Source organism: Capricornis sumatraensis, chromosome 15 (assembly GCF_032405125.1).
Source record: "Capricornis sumatraensis isolate serow.1 chromosome 15, serow.2, whole genome shotgun sequence".
Classification (NCBI taxonomy): Eukaryota; Metazoa; Chordata; class Mammalia; order Artiodactyla; family Bovidae; genus Capricornis; species Capricornis sumatraensis.
The window spans coordinates 81,988,015-82,007,733 of NC_091083.1; the positions used below are offsets into that span (position 1 = coordinate 81,988,015).

A 19,719-nucleotide genomic window follows, 5' to 3' on the forward strand; every position below is an offset into this window, starting at 1 on the left:
AAATTAGACTGCTAGACCTCTGGATACCTCCTTACATTTTTAAAAACTTGACTCACTAGCAGGTCCATCTAGTCAAAGCTATGGTTTTTTCAGTAATCATGTATGGATGTGAGAGTTGGACCATAAAGAAGGCTGAGTGCTGAAGACTAGATGCTTCTGAACTGTCGTGCTGGAGAAGACTCGGGAGCCCCTTGGACAGCAAGGAGATCCAACCAGTCAATCCTAAAGGAAATCAACCCTGAATAGTCACTGGAAGGACTGAAGCTGAAGCTGAAGCTCCAATACTTTGGCCACCTGATACAAAGAGCTGGAAAAGACCCTGATGCTGGGAAAGATTGAAGGTGGGAGAAGGGGACAACAGCAGATGAGATGGTTAGATGGCATCACCGAATCAATGGACATGAGTTTTGAGCAAGCTCCAGTAGTTGGTGATGGACAGGGAGGCCTGGCGTCCTGCAGCCCATGGGGTTCCAAAGAGTCGGGACATGACTGAGCGACTAAACAATCAAGGAGTCTAGACTAGCCTCTTAGGGGGTGGAGGTCAAATTTAGTGTGCTTAAGGATTCCGTGTGGAGTTATTTTAAAATCTGCCCCGGGGAGGAAGCTACACCAAGCTTCCCTAACTTTTAGGACTGTCAGCCAGGCGCAAACAAGCTGTCCTAGGAGAAGCTTGGTGGGCGGCGTGATGGGGGAGGGGTGGTCTTTAAATGAAAGGCTTCTCTAAGATATCTGTTCTCTATCCTGAATGCACGCTGGAACCACCCGGGGAGCTTTACAAACTACTGATGCCCAAGCTCCACCTCCAGAGATTCTGGCTGAATAGGCCTGGGGTGAGGTCTGACTTCCGGACTTTTAGAAACTTCCCAGTTCAGTTCAGTCGCACAGTCGTGTCTGACGCTCTGCGGCCCAATGAACTGCAGCACACCAGGCTTCCCTGTCCTTCACCAACTCCCGGAGCTTGCTCAAACTCAGACTCTAAGGAATCGGTGATGCCCTCCAACTGTCTCATCCTCTGTTCCCTTCTCCTTCAGCAAACTCCCCGGGCCACAAGGAGCTGGGGCCCGCTGCCCCACCGGATTTCAATGCAACGGGGTAGTCTGTACCCACGGTTCTCAAACTCAGCGGTGTGTTAGAATCACCTGGCGGGCATCAAACCATGCGGATGGCCAGGTTCCAAGCCTAGAGACTGTGTGTGGCCTGGACGTGGGGCGTTTTAAAGGAGCCCCCGATGATGGCCGTCTGGAAGCGAGTTTGAGACGCTGGTTTGCCAGGCGGTGCGGGGGCCGGGCGCAGGGAGCGCGGCGCGCCACTGGGCGGCGCTGCCCACTCGGCCCGGCGCTCCGCTCGGCGCGCACCGGCCCCGCCTCCGCCAGGCGGGCCGCGGGGCGTGCAGCGGGCCGGGGGCGGGGCTCCGAGGCCGGGACGCGGCGTCGGGCTCCCGGGCAGCCTCCGCCGGCTGGACCGTGCCGCGCTCGTGATGCTGCTCGTGGACGCCGATCGGCCGGAGCCCGTGCGCGGCGGGGCGCGCGAGCTCGCGGTCTTCCTGACCCCCGAGCCCGGGGCCGAGGTAGGGGACGCGGCTGGAAGTGGGGGAAGCGGGTCTCGGGGTTGGGGGTGTCCAGGGCCGCGCGCCCCAGCGGGGGAGTGGACGAATAGGGGTGAGGGGACCGCTGAGCGCTGAGCCCGGACCCTCGGCTTCCCCGCAGCTTTCTCTCGTACCTGGCGCTGGGGCTCCGGGGACGCACGGGGGGCCCCCGAGGTCCCTCCTCGGCGGCGCGGTGGCTGCCCAGGGTCACCCAAAGATGCGCGTCAGGTCGCTCCCGCCCCGTCCTCCAGCCGACACGGCTCTCAGGGGCCCAGACTCGCCTCCCATCCTTACCTGAGCACCCCCTCTCCCCGAACCCCTCTCCCCGAATCCCGGCATTCGCCGGGACGCCAGAGGGAGGCGCGCTCAGAGCTGATGCCCTCTGCAAACCCGGGCCCTCGGGGCGGCGAGCCCTGGTCCCGCCTCTGCCCGCGCGCTTGGCCTGCTCGGCTCTGAGCTGACGCCAGATTCCCGCAGGAGGCAGGCAGGCTGCGTCTGTGAGGATGCACCCGGCCTCGGTCCGCTTCTGTTGCTAGGAGGAAAAATACCTCATCTCTGGCTGTTCTTGCTGTTTTAAAAGCACAGAATAAAAAGTAGGTCTAACGCTGGATTCTTCATCTTCCAGCTGAAGCCAGTATGTTGACAGGGCCATGAGAAAGTTATTTACCCAAGTTCACCCGGACTTATTTAGGGCCGGAAAGTCAACCCATTCTCTTTTAAAATCTCAGAAGTGGTCCGCAAGTATTTAAAATAAAGAGGAAGCACCTTCTATCTTTCTCACCCCAGTTCTGGTTCCCAGAGATAACCATCTTCCACAGTTTGGTGTACATCATGCCAAGCATATTAAAAATGCATTTACAAATGTGAGTAGGCGTACTAATAATTATACATAATTAGTTTTTACAAAAAACCCGCTTAATACTAGAATGCTGTTCTGCAACTTGCTTTTCGTTATTCAAAATAGCATGGACAAATAGGAAGTGACTTAATGGCAAGGCACAGGGCATCTTTTCAGGGTGATGAGAATGTTCTGGAATTACTGCCTATGGTTGCACAACTTTGTGAATTCACTGAACACCACAAAATTGTACACTTTAAAAGGTTAAATGTTATAGTATGTGAATTCTATCTCAGTTTAAAAAATAGTATGGACATATTTCCATGTCAGAATGTAAGAGCTGTCCAATAGAAATATAATTTGAGCCAAATACGAGCCAATAATTTTATTTTTTTTAACATTTTAAATATTCTAGGAGCCATACAAAAAGGGAGAAGAAACAGGTGAAATTGTCAATATATTTTTCCCAGTTTTATGGAGATCTAATTGACATACAATGCTATAAGATTAAGATGTACAAGTTTCAATATATTTAAAATAACTATCCAAAATGTCCTTTCAGCATGTCATCAATGTAAAAAGAATTCAGTGATATATATATATATATTAAATTCAAGATACACATATTTGCTGGGGACAGTTTGAATAACGAGTAAACTATAGTGCCAGTGAAGTTGCTCAGTCGTGTCCGACTCTTTGCGATCCTATGAACTGTAGCCTACCAGGCTCCTCCATCCATGGAATTTTCCACGAAAGAGAACTGGAGTGGGTTGCCATTTCCTTCTCCATCAATGAGATTTTTGCATTCTCTTCTTTGGACTAAGTTTTCAAAACCAGGCTTGGGATATTAAGCTTACAACACACCAAGGTGTGGACCAGCCACATTTAATAGTCGTAAGGGCTTCCCTGGGGGCTCAGCTGGTAAAGAACCCGCCTGCAATATGGGAGACCTAGGCTCAATCCCTGGGTTGGGAAGATCCCCTGGAGAAGGGAAAGGCTACAGTACTCTGGCCTGGAGAATTCCATGGACTGTATAGTCCAAGGTGTCGCAAAGAGTCGGACACAACTGAGCGTCTTTCACTTTCAATAGTCGTAAGAGGCTGGCAGCTTCCATGTTGGAGAGTGTAAGGTCTTCATCATTCTTCACCCTTCTAGTGTCCTGCCATTACATAATGTTGTTCAGTTGGCAAGTCGTGTCCAGCTCTTTGTGACCCCATAGACTGCAGCATGCCAGGCCTCCCTGTCCCTCACCACCTTCCAGAGTTTGCTCAGACTCTTGGCCACTGAGTCAGTGATGCCATCCAACCATCTCTGTCGCCCTCTTTTCTGTCTGTCTTTAGTCTCTCCCAGCATCAGGGTCTTTTCCAGTGAGTCGACTGTTTACACCAGGTGGCCATAGTATTGGAGCTTCAGCATCAGTCCTTCCAATTAGTATTCGAGCTTCAGCATCAGTCCTTCCAATTAGTATTCAGGGTTGATTTCCTTTAGGATTGACTGGTTTGGTCTCCTTGCTGAGAAGACTCTCAAGGGTCTTCTCCAGCACCACAGTTCGAAAACATCAATTCTTTGGCACTCAGCCTTCTTTATGGTCCAGCTGTCACACCCATACTTGACTACCACTATGTAAGAATCCCTCCTATCTTCTGAGCATATACTATGTGCCAGTGGCACGCTGAACTCTGTTCGTGGACTGTGTCATCGCGTCCTGGCAGTGACCCAGGAGCTAGGATGTTGCTATGTCAACCTCATAACTGAAACCTGAGGGCCTCACCAAATAAGCAACATCCTGTGGCTGTCTGGTCATTTCTGAACCACGCCCCCAGGCACGGGCATTGAGGCTGTGTACCTGCTTAAGGATTTAAGTAACCTGAGTGTCTTTCTTGTTCGTTCTCCACCTTACTCTCAGCAGCAAGATGTCATTGTGCCCAGGGGCTCAGCCTCATTTTGTCTGTTTAGGGACAGCCTCCAGGAGAAGCGGCATGCATTCACTTCCTCTGCTCACTCGGGGCTCTCTCTAACTCAGACATGAGCTGGCTCATGCTCATTTGTAAGGGCTGTAATGAAGAGCCGAACTCCCTGTAGCTCCACACGGCAATAAAGGCACTTCGAGCTCTTGCTGAAGTTTATTTACCAAAAGGAGCAAAAACTGCCCGGGTGGAGTCACTTGCAGCATCTACTTAAAGCTTAATTCATTAGCAGTTCCCCCGTGCTGCAGCTGTTTATAGAGATGGGCAGATGAGCTGGGAAAGGGAAGCCTGGTTTGGGATCAGGCCTGGGTGCCTGGAGCCTTCTGTAGCAGCCCGTGTCCTCGGGCCACTTTGGGTTTTTAAATGGAGCGGTCGGAGTCTCAGACCCTAGTTCTGGGGGTGCCCTGGAGTTCTTAGGGAGGTGGGTCCTTCAACGCCTCAAACCCCTGCTGTGTGCTGGGGGTGAACCACACAAGGGCCCCCCTTTCTTGGCCCTACTCTCAGACAGTAAACGTGTAACACACAAAACCTCTGCGTTGTGATGAACACCGTGGAGAATGCAGCATGGGTGATGTGGTAGAGAGTGTCTGGGAGACTTGGGTGGGGAAGGCCTCTCCAAACCCCTGAGGGATGTGCGGGGAAGAGGGAGCACAGAGATCCAGGAGGCTGAGTAGCAGAGGGACCCCCACTTTGTCTGGGAGTGGTCAGGGAGGGCTTCCCTGAGGCGACATCAGTTTGGGCTGAGCTCTGAAGCATGAACAGGAGTTGACCAGCCTGAAAAGGAGGAGAAAAATGTCCCAGGCAGAGGAAACAGAACTTGCAAAGGCCCTGGGGTGGGATGAAGCAGGGTAATCATGCGGGGAGAAGAGCAGCAGGTAGAGGCGGGGGGGACGGTGGGGCGGGGGGGGGGGCAGTGAGAGGACCAGAGAGAGGGCTTTGCACCGCCTCCCTGGGTGGAGGAGCCACTGAAGGGCTGCGTGTTGACCAGTCGACCGGGAAGCATTTCACACTTTCCAGGGCCTTTGGGTTTTTCTGTCCGACCAACTTTTTGTGCTTTCCTTTCTCTCTCTGATTTGAACTTCCTCTTTTGGGGGAACTTTCAGGCAGGGTCTCCGGAAGCTGCTTCAAGATGGCAGGGAGAGAAAGAGATGTTTGCCTCTTGGGGGCTCTCCTGGATGGCTGAGTCCTGATACCCACCCAGCGGGGAATTCCTGACAAGACTCAGAGTTCCATTTGGTTCCTGTGCTGGGATGCAGGACAGGTTTTGGCCCACAGATGGGGTTCATGGTCTGCCTGGAAGGACGTAAAGGACTTCGCTTGCTCACACTTGCTCGGCCTGAGTGGGCAGAGGTGAGAGGGGAGAGTTAACCCGTGGATGAGGTCCCGGGCTGCAAACTGGTGGCCCAGGGGCTGAATCCAAAACTCTGATATGATTGGTTCCCTTCACAGAGGGGTTCTTTTTTGTTGCTGTTTAATCCTTTTTTCACAAAGGGGTTCTTAAATGGAGAATTTTCATGAAAAAAAAAAATCTGAGTTTCTTGTTTGTTTAAAATAACGGACACAAAAAAAGAAAAGAAAAATAAAACAACGGACAGTCTGGAAACCCTTGGTCCCTGTTTTCTACTTGTGGTCCCCTGTTTGCCGCAGTCCCCACCCCTCCTTATTGTCCCCCTCTACTGAAGCTGGTATCAGTTACCACTTACCTTTGTCCTTGAACCTGTGACGTTCCTATAGTCATGATAAGAGGAGAGGAAACTCTTTCTCCAAACCAGGAGTCTGGACTGAAATAGGAAAACATGAATTAGCCCCAAATGCCCTTGGGTCTCAAGACAAAATGTAGACGAGACCGTTTCTTTGTGGAAGCAGAGACTGTTTATTGTGTCCAACCTGTAGACCCCACGTGCCTCTGGGAGCCCTGGCATTTGTCTTATTCTTGTGACCTGCTAGTCCCCTTTCTGCTTTCAAATTTTGGGTGTTCAGATTAGAACTCTGTGGGTGGGTTCCAGGGCACAGGCTACTGTGTTTTGAGATATAGTTCTGGGTTAGTTTATTCCTCTGATCCTTATGGTGGACTTGCTGCGGGCCGGACAGTGTGCCGAGCACAGGGGAGAGGCCAGCGAGATAGATGCGGTGCCTGCCCTCGAGCACAGGAGATGAGCTGGCTAGGAACAATCCTACAGAGTAGCGAACAGTGGTATATGCCCCAGAGGAGACACCTGGGGGCTGCGATGGAGACACACAGGGAGGACTGGAAGGAACCACCAGGCAGAGATCTGGCATTGTATGTGTGGCTAGAAGCAAGGAAAGATGATGACCCAGGAGGTGCCCGAGTGGGTGGACCTCAGTGATCGAGGAGAGAGTGGGCAGGGCCCAAAGGGAGGAGTCTGGAATTCGATTCTAGGGGGTCATGGATGGAAGCTGTGAGCAGAGCCGAGCTGGCTGTGAGCAGGAGAAAGACAGGATCCGATCTGTGGACTTAGTGCAGTGCCAGAACAAGTCGGAGGGGCTGGCGCGGCCGCAGGGGGATCACAGATGTGGACATCCAGGTGGACGTGGGTCGAGCTGGCCAGGCTCCCTGAATCAGAGCCTTCGGGGGTGTGAGAGTCAAGGCCAAAGTGGGCGCTTGGAGAAAGGTAGTGTTTCTCAGAAGACAGTTCCTGTTTCCCCGGGCTGAACTGTCCAGCAGCGGAAGGACCCATTCCCGACTCTGAACAGTCTATTATCACAGGACATCTGGGCTTTGCGGGTGGGTCACCTTGGGAACCGTGGCTAAAAGCTCCCAGTCTGCTGATTCTCAGCACTAACCAAGAAGCTTGGAAACAGAGTCCCAAAGGTGGGAAGTAACGCTGGTGCCCACCCGTGTGGGCTGGTCACGTAGGGATGCTTCTGCACAGCAGATGGCTCATGGTTGCAGCAGGAGCCGCTCTGAACACACCATTCTGGAGCCAGGGGAGAAAAGGAGATGCTCAGAGGTGTGTGTGGTGTAAATAAAAACTTTAAGGGCAAAAACCACTTACTTCATGCACCTATAACTGTGGCTCAGATCATAAACTCCTTATTGCCAAATTCAGACTTAAATTGAAGAAAGTAGGGAAAACCGCTAGACCATTCAGGTATGACCTAAATCAAATCCCTTATGATTATACAGTGGAAGTGAGAAATAGATTTAACGGTTTAGGTCTGATAGATAGAGTGTCTGATGAACTATGGAATGAGGTTCATGACATTGTACAGGAGACAGGGATCAAGACCATCCCCATGGAAAAGAAATGCAAAAAAGCAAAATGGCTGTCTGGGGAGGCCTTACAAATAGCTGTGAAAAGAAGAGAGGCGAAAAGCAAAGGAGAAAAGGAAAGATATAAGCATCTGAATGCAGAGTTCCAAAGAATAGCAAGGAGAGATAAGAAAGCCTTCTTCAGCGATCAATGCAAAGAAACAGAGGAAAACAACAGAATGGGAAAGACTAGAGATCTCTTCAAGAAAATTAGAGATACCAAGGGGACATTTCGTGCAAAGATGGGCTCGATAAAGGACAGAAATGGTTTGGACCTAACAGAAGCAGAAGATATTAAGAAGAGGTGGCAAGAATACACAGAAGAACTGTACAAAAAAGATCTTCACGACCCAGATAATCATGATGATGTGATCACTAATCTAGAGCCAGACATCCTGGAATGTGAAGTCAAGTGGACCTTAGAAAGCATCACTACGAACAAAGCTAGTGGAGGTAATGGAATTCCAGTTGAGCTGTTTCAAATCCTGAAAGATGATGCTGTGAAAGTGCTGCACTCAATATGCCAGCAAGTTTGGAAAACTCAGCAGTGGCCACAGGACTGGAAAAGGTCAGTTTTCATTCCAATCCCAAAGAAAGGCAAAGCCAAAGAATGCTCAAACTACCGCACAATTGCACTCATCTCACATGCTAGTAAAGTAATGCTCAAAATTCTCCAAGCCAGACTTCAGCAATATGTGAACCGTGAACTCCCTGATGTTCAAGCTGGTTTTAGAAAAGGCAGAGGAACCAGAGATCAAATTGCCAACATCCGCTGGATCATGGAAAAAGCAAGAGAGTTCCAGAAAAACATCTATTTCTGCTTTATTTACTATGCCAAAGCCTTTGACTGTGTGGATCACAATAAACTGTGGAAAATTCTGAAAGAGATGGGAATACCAGACCACCTAACCTGCCTCTTGAGAAATCTGTATGCAGGTCAGGAAGCAACAGTTAAAACTGGTCATGGAACAACAGACTGGTTCAAAATTGGAAAAGGAGTATGTCAAGGCTGTATATTGTCACCCTGCTTATTTAACTTTTATGCAGAGTACATCATGAGAAATGCTGGACTGGAAGAAACACAAGCTGGAATCAAGATTGCCGGGAGAAATATCAATAACTTCAGATATGCAGAGGACACCAACTTTATGGCAGAAAGTGAAGAGGAACTAAAAAGCCTCTTGATGAAAGTGAAAGAGGAGAGTGAAAAAGTTGGCTTAAAGCTCAACATTCATAAAACGAAGATCATGGCATCTGGTCCCATCACTTCATGGGAAATAGATGGGGAAACAGTAGAAACAGTGTCAGAATTTATTTTTCTAGGCTCCAAAATCACTGCAGATGGTGATTGCAGCCATGAAATTAAAAGATGCTTACTCCTTGGAAGAAAAGTTATGACCAACCTAGATAGCATATTCAAAAACAGACATTACTTTACCAACTAAGGTCCATCTAGTCAAGGCTATGGTTTTTCCAGTGGTCATGTATGGATGTGAGAGTTGGACTGTGAAGAAGGCTGAGCGCCGAAGAATTGATGCTTTTGAACTGTGGTGTTGGAGAAGACTCTTGAGAGTCCCTTGGACTGCAAGGAGATCCAACCAGTCCATTCTGAAGGAGATCAGCCCTGGGATTTCTTTGGAAGGAATGATGCTAAAGCTGAAGCTCCAGTACTTTGGACACCTCATGCAAAGAATTGACTCATTGGAAAAGACTGATGCTGGGAGAGATTGGGGACAGGAGGAGAAGGGGACGACCGAGGATGAGATGGCTGGATGGCATCACGGACTCGATGGACGTGAGTCTGAGTGAACTCCGGGAGATGGTGATGGACAGGGAGGCCTGGAGTGCTGCAGCTCATGGGGTCGCAAAGAGTTGGACACGACTGAGCAACTGAACTGAACTGAATACATAAGAGATTAAGATAGATCCATCTCTAGGGGGTAGGGTGGAGTATGGCCAGGGTGTGAGCCCTGGTGTAGGGCGTGATCCCCAACCTTCAGCTCACATTGGCCTCATCTGCGGTCTCCACCAGCGATGAAAGAGCTGCTGCCTGCCTCCCACCCCTGATACCCTCATTTCACTGGAGTGGGCACCTCCTGGGCACTGGAATGCTGAAAGCTTTCCAGCAGGATTGAGAAGCCCAGGGTTACCAAGACTGATTTGTCTGTTGGAAAGTCCCTGTGGCTGCTGACTGTTGGGGGCACCCGGGAGGCAGCCCGGGCCTGGGGATCTGGACTTGTAAGCCCTCTCTGGAGATTCTGATGGTCAGCCTGGTGGGTAGCTCACACCTCGCCCCCCTGCAAGTGGGACCTGCTGCAAGCCTGGAGTGCTGGCTCCCTGCCACTCAGAGGGCAGAAAACCCTTCGATCCTGCCTGCTGTGGCGTCTACAGCACTGGCTACTGACTCCTCGCGTATCCATTGAAGCAGCATCCTTTGCAGATGTATGCCCCCCGACCCCACCAGCGCCCCTGCCCTGGTCAGGCTGCATGGTGGGAGGTCAGCTCAAGAGCCATAGGGCCTGGGTTCGGATCTCAGCCCTGCCCCCCCTCCGCCCGTCCTCCCGAGCTGTGGGGTTGGGTGAGGTGATGCGCGGGTGATACTTGGCTCGGAGTCTGGCCCACAGTAAGTGATCAGTGGCATTAGCTACGATTATCCATTTATTCATTCTGTAGGTGTTTCTGGAACCGGTACTGGGTGTGGACCCCGAACCAGGTGCTGGGAAGTAAGACTGCAAAGGAGGCGCGCCCACTCACAGGGCTCTGCGAACAGGTGGGAGAGGGGGTGGGACATGCCCTCTGATAATTCTACTGATAATTCTACTTCATGTTTGCAGGAGGGCGATTTCAGCCTCCACTTGTGCAGAAGATGGTGAGTTCCTCGCACTAGCATGACCACCTGGAGGCCTGGAAGTCCAGGGCTAACTTTCTCTATCTGTGTACATGAGGCCAACCGTAGATCCCAGTTTTTGGTTTGCAAAGCATAGTTGCTCCTTGCATGGTCCACACGAGCCCCCGGTTCTCTTAAACTGTTTCAGGATCTGAATTGATTCCTTGGGGCAAATGTGGTGGACATTTGGCCTGTGGGTTCCTCTAAGTGGATTGGAGTTGATTTGATTTTAAATAATTGTATTTATTTATTTATTTTTGGCTGTGCTGGGTCTTTGTTGACCCACAGGCTTTTCTCTGCTTGTGGCGAGCGGGGGCCTCCTCTCGGGCTGTGGTGTGCGGGCTTCTCGTTGCGGTGGCTTCTCTGTTGCAGATCACGGATCCTGGGGAGCGTGGGCTGCAGCAGTTGCGGCTCCCAGACTCCAGAGCACGGGCTCAGCAGTTGTGACAGACAGGCTTCATTGCTCCTCTGCCTGTGGGATCTCCCTGGATCAGGCTTCTCTGGTGGCTCAGCTGGTAAAGAATGCGCCTGCCACGTGGGAGACCTGGGTTCGATCCTTGGGTTGGGAAGATCCCCTGCACAAGGGAAAGGCTACCCACCCAGTATTCTGGCCTGGAGAATCCCATGGACTGTATGGTCCACAGGGTCACAAAGAGTCGGACACGACTGAGCAACTTTCACTTCACTCCTGCATTGGCAGGTGAATTCTTTACCACTGAGCCACTAGGGAAGCCCAGAGTTGATTCTCTTTAAATACGTTTTGTTTAAAAATAAAAAATGTGTGCACACGGTACAGAATCCAAAGGTCCCTGTGACCACGGAGCGATGCGTGAGGCCCCGCCCATGGCCCCGCCCATGGCCCCGCCCCCACGGCATCTTGCTGTCTTCACTCGCTGTGCCTTAGCTTTACACTTGCGCGCACAGCAAGCGCGCCAATAGCTTCTAGCCGCCAAACAATCCCATTTCGGTCTGAATGGTAATTTAGGTAACCGTTCCTCTCCTTTTGCGGTCACAGTCTATTACAATGAGTATCTCTGTACTTACATCATTCTGCGTTTGTGCAAATATGTCTGGAGGATATACCTCGCGGGGGATTTACAAGGTCCAAGGATACATGCTTTTAAAATTTAAGGGGAACGTCCTTGGTGGTCCAGCGTCGGAGAGTCTGCCTTCCGACGCAGGGTACTTGGGTTGGATCCCTGGTTAGGGAACTAAGATGCTACATGCTGCGGGGCAGCTGAGCCAGTGTGCCACAGCTAAGGCCCAGTGCAGGCAAAGATCAATAAATTAATCTTTAAAAAAATTTCTTTTTTTAGTTGCTGTTGCCAAATTAACCTTCTCGTCAGGGTCAGGGCAAGAACAGTCAGCCCTTCCGGACATTTAGACCTCAAGGTCAAGGGTCCCTCGGGGACGGGAATGCTTACTTGGGCTGCTTTGGGGGCCTAGAGGAAGGAGTTCCTGCGTCTCCTCTTTGGGAAGTGGATCATCATCTGATGGGCCAGCCCCCTCCGGGTTTGAGATTCCAGCGCAAGGAAGGAGAGTTCCTTCCTTTGCTCTTTCCAGGCCTTCATTCGTGGCTGGCCCCAGGTCCCAGGATCTTTCTTTTCTGACATCAGTCCAGCCCTTTCATCCTGTGCACAGAGATGAGACTGCTTCTGCTAAAGACCTTTGCTTTCCCTGCCATCTGAAGGGGCCACCACAAGTGCTTTGGGAGAAGAGGAGGCGTTCCTACTTTGCCCTGCCCTGGGTGTGGGGAGGGCTCACAGTCCTTGGGCCAGGCTCGTTTTCACTCCCATCCTGCACTCATGGACCATGGCCTGGCCTGGCTGGGGGACAGAGGACAAGGTCAGGCCGAAGCACCAAGTGTCAAGCAAAAGCTGAACCCACCCCCACCCCCCTGACTTGGTCTGGCTGCACATGGGTGTCCTCTGGTTGGCCGGGTGATCTGATTTGTAAAATGCTAAGTAGACGCCAACCCTAAAAAAAGTGGAGTTTTCACATAAAAATCCTAACGTCTGGCTTTTCTGAAAATATTGTGACGAAAGGTGTAGATCTTCAGCAGCCTTGTCCTGGGCTGTGCGGACCTTGTGTTTTCTAGAAAGATTTTCCAGAGAGAGAGAGAGTGTGTGTAAGCAGTGCTGTTGTAATATAATTCACGTAATGTGCAGTCCACCCATTTAAAGTGTACAATTTCATTCAGTTCAGTTCAGTCGCTCAGTTGTGTCCGACTCTTTGCGACCCCATGGACCACAGCATGCCAGGCCTCCCTGTCCATCACCAACTCTTGGAGCTTGCTCAAACTCATGTCTGTCAAGTCAGTGATGCCATCTAACCATCTCATCCTCTGTCATCCCCTTCTCCTCCCACCCTCAATCTTTCCCAGCATCAGGATCTTTTCTAATAAGTCAGTTCTTCATATCAGGTGGCCAAAGTATTGGACCTTCAGCCTCAATCCTACCAATGAACACCTAGGACTGATCTCCCTTAGGATGGACCGGTTTGATCTCCCTGCTGTCCAAAGGACTCTCAAGAGTCTTCTCCAACACCACAGTTCAAAAGCATCAATTCTTTAGCGCTCAGCTTTCTTGATGCTCCAACTCTCACATCCATACACAGGACTACTGGAAAAAACATAGCTTTGACTAGATGGACTTTTGTCGCCAAAGGAATGTCTCTGCTTTTTAATATGCTGTCTAGGTTTGTCATAGTTTTTGTTCCAAGGAGCAATCATCTTAATTTCATGGCTGCAGTCACCATCTGCAGTGATTTTGGAGGCTAAGAAAATAATCTGTCACTGTTTCCACTGTTTCCCCATCTATTTGCCATGAAGTGATGGGACCAGATGCCACGATCTTAGTTTTTTGAATGTTGAGTTTTAAGCTAGTTTTTTCACTCTCCTCTTTCATTTTCATCAAGAGGCTCTTTAGTTCCTCTTCGCTTTCTGCCATAAGGGTGGTATCCTCATCATATCTGAGGTTATTGATATTTCTCCCGGCAATCTTGATTCCAGCTTGTGCTTCATCCAGCCCGGCAGTTCACATGATGTACTCTGCATATAAGTTGAATGAGCAGGGTGACAATATACAGCCTTGACATACTCCTTTTCCAATTTTGAACCAGTCTGTTGTTCCATGACCAGTTCTAACTGTTGCTTCTCGACCTGCATACAGATTTCTCAGGAGGCAGATAAGGTGGTCTAATGTTCCCATCTCTTTAAGAATTTTCCACAGTTTGTTGTGATCCACACAGTTAAAGGCTTTAGTAATTTCACTGCTTTTGGTTTATTCATAGGGTTGCACAACCGTTAACCACAATCAATCTTAAAACACTTTTGTTATCCCCAGAAGAAACCCTGGCCCTCTTCACTCTCACACCACCAGGAAGCCCCTAACTGACTTTCTGTTTCTAAAGATGTGCCTGTTCTGGACATTTCATAGATGTTTGTGTTTTAAAGAATGATAAGCCAGAGGGGTGAAGGCCGCATTCAGCTTGCAGTGAGGCTTGCTTGCCCATCGTTGTTGTTCAGCTGCTCAGTCGTGTCCTTCTCTTTGCGATGCCCTGAACTGCAGCGCACCAGGCTTCCCTGTCCTTCGCCATCTCCTGGAGCTTGACTGTCATAGTGTTTTTTTAGCTTTTTAGGTTAGTTGTCAACATTTGCAAATTGGGAGAGTTTGTATAAAGACCTCTATCACCGTTCATCTTGAATAAAACCAGTTTTGGTGCATTCCCACCTGGAATGATCTGCTCAAACCAAGTGGCAGCTGTCCTCTTTAGATGGGGTCAGAGGCCTTCTGTTTGCCACAGTCTCCACCCTTCCCTTTTGTCTTCCTGCCTAAGTGTCAGCTGCCATTTATTATCCTGCTGATGCTGCTATTTCTTAGAGAAAAGTAAAAAGTCTCTGTCACAAGTGGGAAACTGAAATAATCAATGTGAGGAAAACACCGTCGTAAGCTTGGCTTCCTTCCCTAGTATTCATTTCCTGCCTGGCTTCCATCTCTTTTTGAGTTTGGAGACCCTAGTGGGTCGCAATCCTCCCCTGTGTGGGTGGAGCACCTTGCCAAGAGTAACCAAGAGGAAGAACTTACCAGACCCTCTTCAGCTTCCAGCTCAAGACAGAGAAAGTCTGAGGAGTTCCCTCCACACACCCTTTCACGTGGAGAAACTGAGGCACAGGCATGGTCAGGGGCATCGTTAGGACTCCGCAGCAGGAATGGGAGAGCGGGACTCAGGCACCACTCATCGAGGCTGCGGTTCTCAGGCTGTCCCTCTTCCAAGAGAGCACTCTTCCTCCTTCCTCTGGCCTTTTTCTTTTCGCCTCCCTCCCCTCTTTCTTGCAACAAATATTCATGGAGCACTGTATTGGTTACCGGTTGCCAGGTAACAAACCATTCCCAACTTCAGTGGATAAAAACGACCCCCAGTTTAGAGTGCATGATTGTGCGGGTTGGCGGGCTCCTCTGAGCCATTCTCTCCTGTGGCACTGGGGGGGCTGCCTCACGGGGCTGCAGACAGCTGGGGGTCCGCGGCAGCCCAAGGTCCAACATGGCCTCACCCGTGTCAGGCGGTTGGTGCTGGCAGCCGGGGCGTGTCAGTTCTCCTCCACGGCCTCTCACTCTCCGGGACTGCTCTCGCTCTGTGGCCTCTCAGAAGACCGGAACTGCCTGCTGTTGTCTTTCAAGAGGGTGAGCCAGAAGCTGGCGGGTCTCTGGTCTCGGAAGTCAAACATGGAGCAGTGCGTTGCTTCCACATTTTATTGGTCAAAGCAAGTCCCAGGCTAGTTCAGAGGTGGAAAGGAATGACGCTGCCTCCCCATGGGCAGAGGGGCAAGGTCATATTGCGAAAAGACACGGAGAGAGTTGGAAGGCTATCTTAGGAAACACAGGGACCTGCTATGTGCCAGGCATTATTTTAGGCCCTAGGGGCACCAAGGTAAATGAAACGAAAACCCCTGTTCACCAGGAGCTTTCATTCTGTTGAGGGAAGATGACAGCAAATAAGAAAAATATGTAGGAAGTTAAATGATGATACAGGCTAAAGAGAGAGAGAAACTGGTGCAGGATGGGGCATGGCAGGAAAGCCACAAGACCAGGGAAGGCCTCACGAAGGAGAATCATAGGGGCAAAGGCTGGAAGGAAGTGTGAGATGAGCTTTGCCAGTGACAGGAACAGCAAGTGCAAAGGCCCTGGGGTGAGGACCACGGTTGGCGTGGTTGGTGGGGAGTGAGCAGTCAGAGATGAGGTCAGAGAGAGGTGGAGGGCTGGGATGGCATGGGGCTGGGGAGGCCTCCAGTAGGTGTTTGCTGACTGAGGTGGAAGATACAGTCAAAGTTAAGATATAATCCATGCAATATAAAATTTACCATTTTAGAGTACACAATTCAGTGTTTTTTAGTATATTCACTATGGTTGTGCAGACATCACCACAACCTAATTCCAGAACATCTCCATCACCCAAAAGAGAAGTCTCTTAACCACTAGCAATTATTCCCTGCTCCCCGCCACCCCCCACCGATTCCATGGGGGAGACAACCACTAACACACTTTCTGTCTCTGTGGCTTTGCCGCCTCTGGACGTTTCACACAAAAGGAATCGTGTAAGGCTTATTTTCAAGGATTATCGACATTGTAGCGTGTATTAGCGCTTCATTCTTTTTTATGGCTGAAGAGTATTCCACCCTATGCCCACGTCACATTTTGTTTGCCCATCCATCAGTTTATGAACATCAAGTTATTTCTACTGTGGGCTATTAGGAATAATGTAAAAAAATTTTTTTTTGTAAGAACCTCTGTTTTCAGTTCTTTGGGGTACATTGCTGAGTCATAGGGTAACTCTATGTTTAACCTTTAGAGGTTGGTCTCCAAACCAGGCTTGTTTCCAAAACAGCTGCACAATTTCACAGTCCTACCAGCAGTTAATGAGGGTTGCTTCATATTCTCAGCAACATTTGTCACTTGCCGTTTTTGTGATTGTGGCCATCCTAGTGGCTGAGGATGGTAGAGTGGAAGATTCTGAGCTGAAGAGGGCTTTGGTTTTAACAGAATCTCTGAGGAACAGATTGAAGGGGAGCAAAAGAGGAAGGAGGGGACTAGTGAGGAACAGGCTACTGCAGTGGTCCCAGCAAGGGAGAGTGGTGCCTTGCACCAGAGTGGTGGGATCTGGGGTGTATTGTGAAGGCAGAACTGAGAGGGTTTGCATAGAGGGTGGATAGGGTGGGGGGTGGGAAAGAAAGATGACCCAAGGATCCTCCCAAGTATTTGGCCTGAGCACCTGGACGATGGAGTTTCCACTTGTGGAGCCGGAGAACAGATGGCAGAGGATCTTTTTGTGTTTCTTGTTCCAGTCGCTGGTGGACAGGGCCAGCCCCTTTTCGGTTTTTGGAACACTTGCCTGGGAAGCTTGGCTGGGAAGCCTGGCTTGGCACTTTGGGAGAAATCAGGGGGTGTGGCAGAAGGCAATAAATGCCATAATTCACACGTATTAAAAAATGCCCACCTGCCATCCCCGCCGGCCAAGCCCTGAAGGTCGCTTCAAGAGGAACCGCTTGCTTCCCTCCCCTCAGAGTGGGACAGTTTCTGCCCGGGGAGTTGCAAAGGATGGTGGAGGCATTCATATTGCTTATGGGCTGGGTTAAAAAGGCATGTGGGTTGCAGCCTGCAGGAATCATATTTCTGGAGCCACTTTCTGGGAGAAAATTGTCCAGTGAATGATTTGTGGGGCACGGTGGGGTGGCTGATCCTCCCCTGTTGGTTGGGAATGTCTTAGGGCCTGTTCTTCGCTCAGCTGACCAGGCAGTCAGCAGATCATTTCTTCACTCCCGTCCCGCTGCTTTGTGACTGCCCTGGGTGCCAGGCGGAGGTTGGGGGGGGAGGGTGGGGGGTGGTGGTGAGCGTGACCGTAGTTGACAGGCAGCATAAGGCTGGTACACTTTTCCCCTCCCCAGAGAGCACCTTGGTCCTTACCAGCTTCTGAAGTCAGAGAGGTCAGACGTTGGCTTCCGGATGTATTAGCTGTGTGACCTTGAGCAGGTGACTTAAGCTCTCTAATCCTCTGTTTCTCAATTCATAGAAAGAGGGAAATTGTGGCACCTGCAGAAGAGAGTTTTTGTGAGAATCAAAGGAGATAATTCATGTGTAGTGATTTGCCACTTCTTCGGTTGTCTAGTGAGAGAGATTTATTCTTGCCTACTGTATGCCCACGCCCTGTTAAAGGACTTAGCCACAGTATGAGGTTAACCTAGCAACCCTGCCAAGTGGGTGTGGCCCTTCTTGTCCTGGGTGAGCCAACCCAGATGCCCAGCGGAAGCTACTGGGTTAAGGTCCCCTAGGTGGCAGAGGGAAGATGGGGTTGGAACTCAGGACTGACTTCCTTCCTGAACATGCTCGGAGAGGTCCAGAGCTCTTCCTGTAAGCAAAAAACTGCATGTGTGTCTTGGGAAGAGGCCACCCAGCCAGTGGTCCTTCGTGTTCCTCTGGGGTTCTGTCTTCCCAGGCATGTTTGGACTGGGGGTATAGATCATCTTGGGGTTTCCCTGGTGGGTCAGACACTGAAGGATCTGCCTGCAGTGCAGGAGACCTGGGTTTGATCCCTGGGTCCAGAAGATCTCCTGGAGAAGGGAATGGCAACCCACTGCAGTAGTCTTGCCTGGAGAGTCCCATGGACAGAGGAGCCCATAGGATGGCAAAGAGTCGGACACGACTGAGCAACTAACACTTTCACTTTTGGGGGCTTCCCTGGTGGCTCAGATGGTAAAGAATCCGCCTGCAATGCAGGAGACCTGGGTTTGATCCCTGAGTTGGGAAGATCCCCTGGAGAAGGGAATGGCACCCACTCCAGTATCCTTGCCTGGAGAGTCCCATGGACAGAGGAGCCTGGCGGGCTACAGGCGCGATTCATCTAGACTGTGCTTCATCATGGATCTGTGCCCTCTCCCGTCTCTCATGCTTTCCTCTGGGTCCGAAGGAACCACCAACCTCCCCCCTCCCGGCTCAGTGGCCTCTCGGCTCCTTCTTTCTCCCTTAGTGCATTAAGGACTTTTTTAAAAACCATGCCTTTGTTTTTCGGGGGCGGTGGGGGGAGCTTCTGTGTGTTTCCAGTCCCCCTTCCACTGTGGTCCCCTTCCCCTGTCAAGCCTCCCCCAGTCAGGCACAGAAATAGTCCCAGCTGTGAGACGAAGGCTCCAGAGTTTAAAATTGCAGCTCTGCACTATTTATACTCCAGCCGGAAAGAGGCTTTCTTGTGCAGCCGTTTATTTGGTTGTGGTGGCGACAGCCTAGGCTGCAGGCGGCAGCTTCTGCACTGTATAAACATTTCTCTGGGGACAAGTGGGCGCTGAGGGCAGCCTTCAGGTGAGGGGGCAGTGCCAGGCCTGCCCAGAAACACCTCCCTGCAGCAGAGCAGTTCGGCCTGGCAAGCCAGAGAAAGTACTTCATGTTCCAGCTGAACTTCCTTCCGAGATGCCTGGTTATTAGGGGGAAAAAAGACAAAAAAGCAGGTATTTTATTCATCATGAAATAGTACATGCTTGAGGGGGAAAAGGGTTCAAACTACTCCTTTATGCAAGTGATTAAAGCAGACCCTTCATGTTCTGTTTTGCTTGGCCCATGAAGCATTAAAAAGGAAAAATAATATTAAAAAATATATGTGCCACTATTTAAAAATTGGGACATTTTCCATAAAGTTAACATTTCTGGCTTCTCTTGAAAATGGAAGATTCTGGCAACCCTGGGCTCACGTTTCCTGATTTCTCGGAGTGCCTAGCTGCTCTCGATCTAGGCAAGTGCCGCTCGAGTCACTCCAAGCCCCAGTGGCCTGCTTCATTCATTTGCCTTACTGCATGGTGTTGGTAACTTTTGAGTTTTGGACCCTTTACATGACATAAAATATTCAAAGCTCCCATGTCAGACCATAGTCTCCAGTTCCTTACTCCCCAGGGCTAAATAAGCACGGTTAATAGGGTCTCCAGATAAACTACAGGATCCCCTGTCAAATATGGATTTCAGGTAAACAACAAATCCTTTTTTAGCGTAAGTGTTGCTGTTTAGTCTCTAAGTTGTGTCCAGCTCTTAGTGACCCCATGGACTGTTGCCCACCAGGCTCCTCTGTCCATGGGATTTCCCAGTTAAGAATACTAGTGTGGGTAGCCATCTCCTTCTCCAGGGGATCTTCCCA

General features: G+C 50.4%; 1 protein-coding gene across 1 annotated transcript in view; it reads left to right on the forward strand.

The window, feature by feature from the left end:
- Positions 1–1,433: 1,433 nt before the first annotated feature.
- The window catches only part of BCAS4 (breast carcinoma amplified sequence 4), a 59,318-nt gene continuing 41,032 nt past the window's right edge, over positions 1,434–19,719 (forward strand). The window contains exon 1 of the mRNA XM_068987773.1: positions 1,434–1,567. Coding sequence (XP_068843874.1) covers positions 1,478–1,567 — 90 coding nt within the window. The 5' untranslated portion in view covers positions 1,434–1,477. The remainder of the gene's footprint in view (positions 1,568–19,719) is intronic.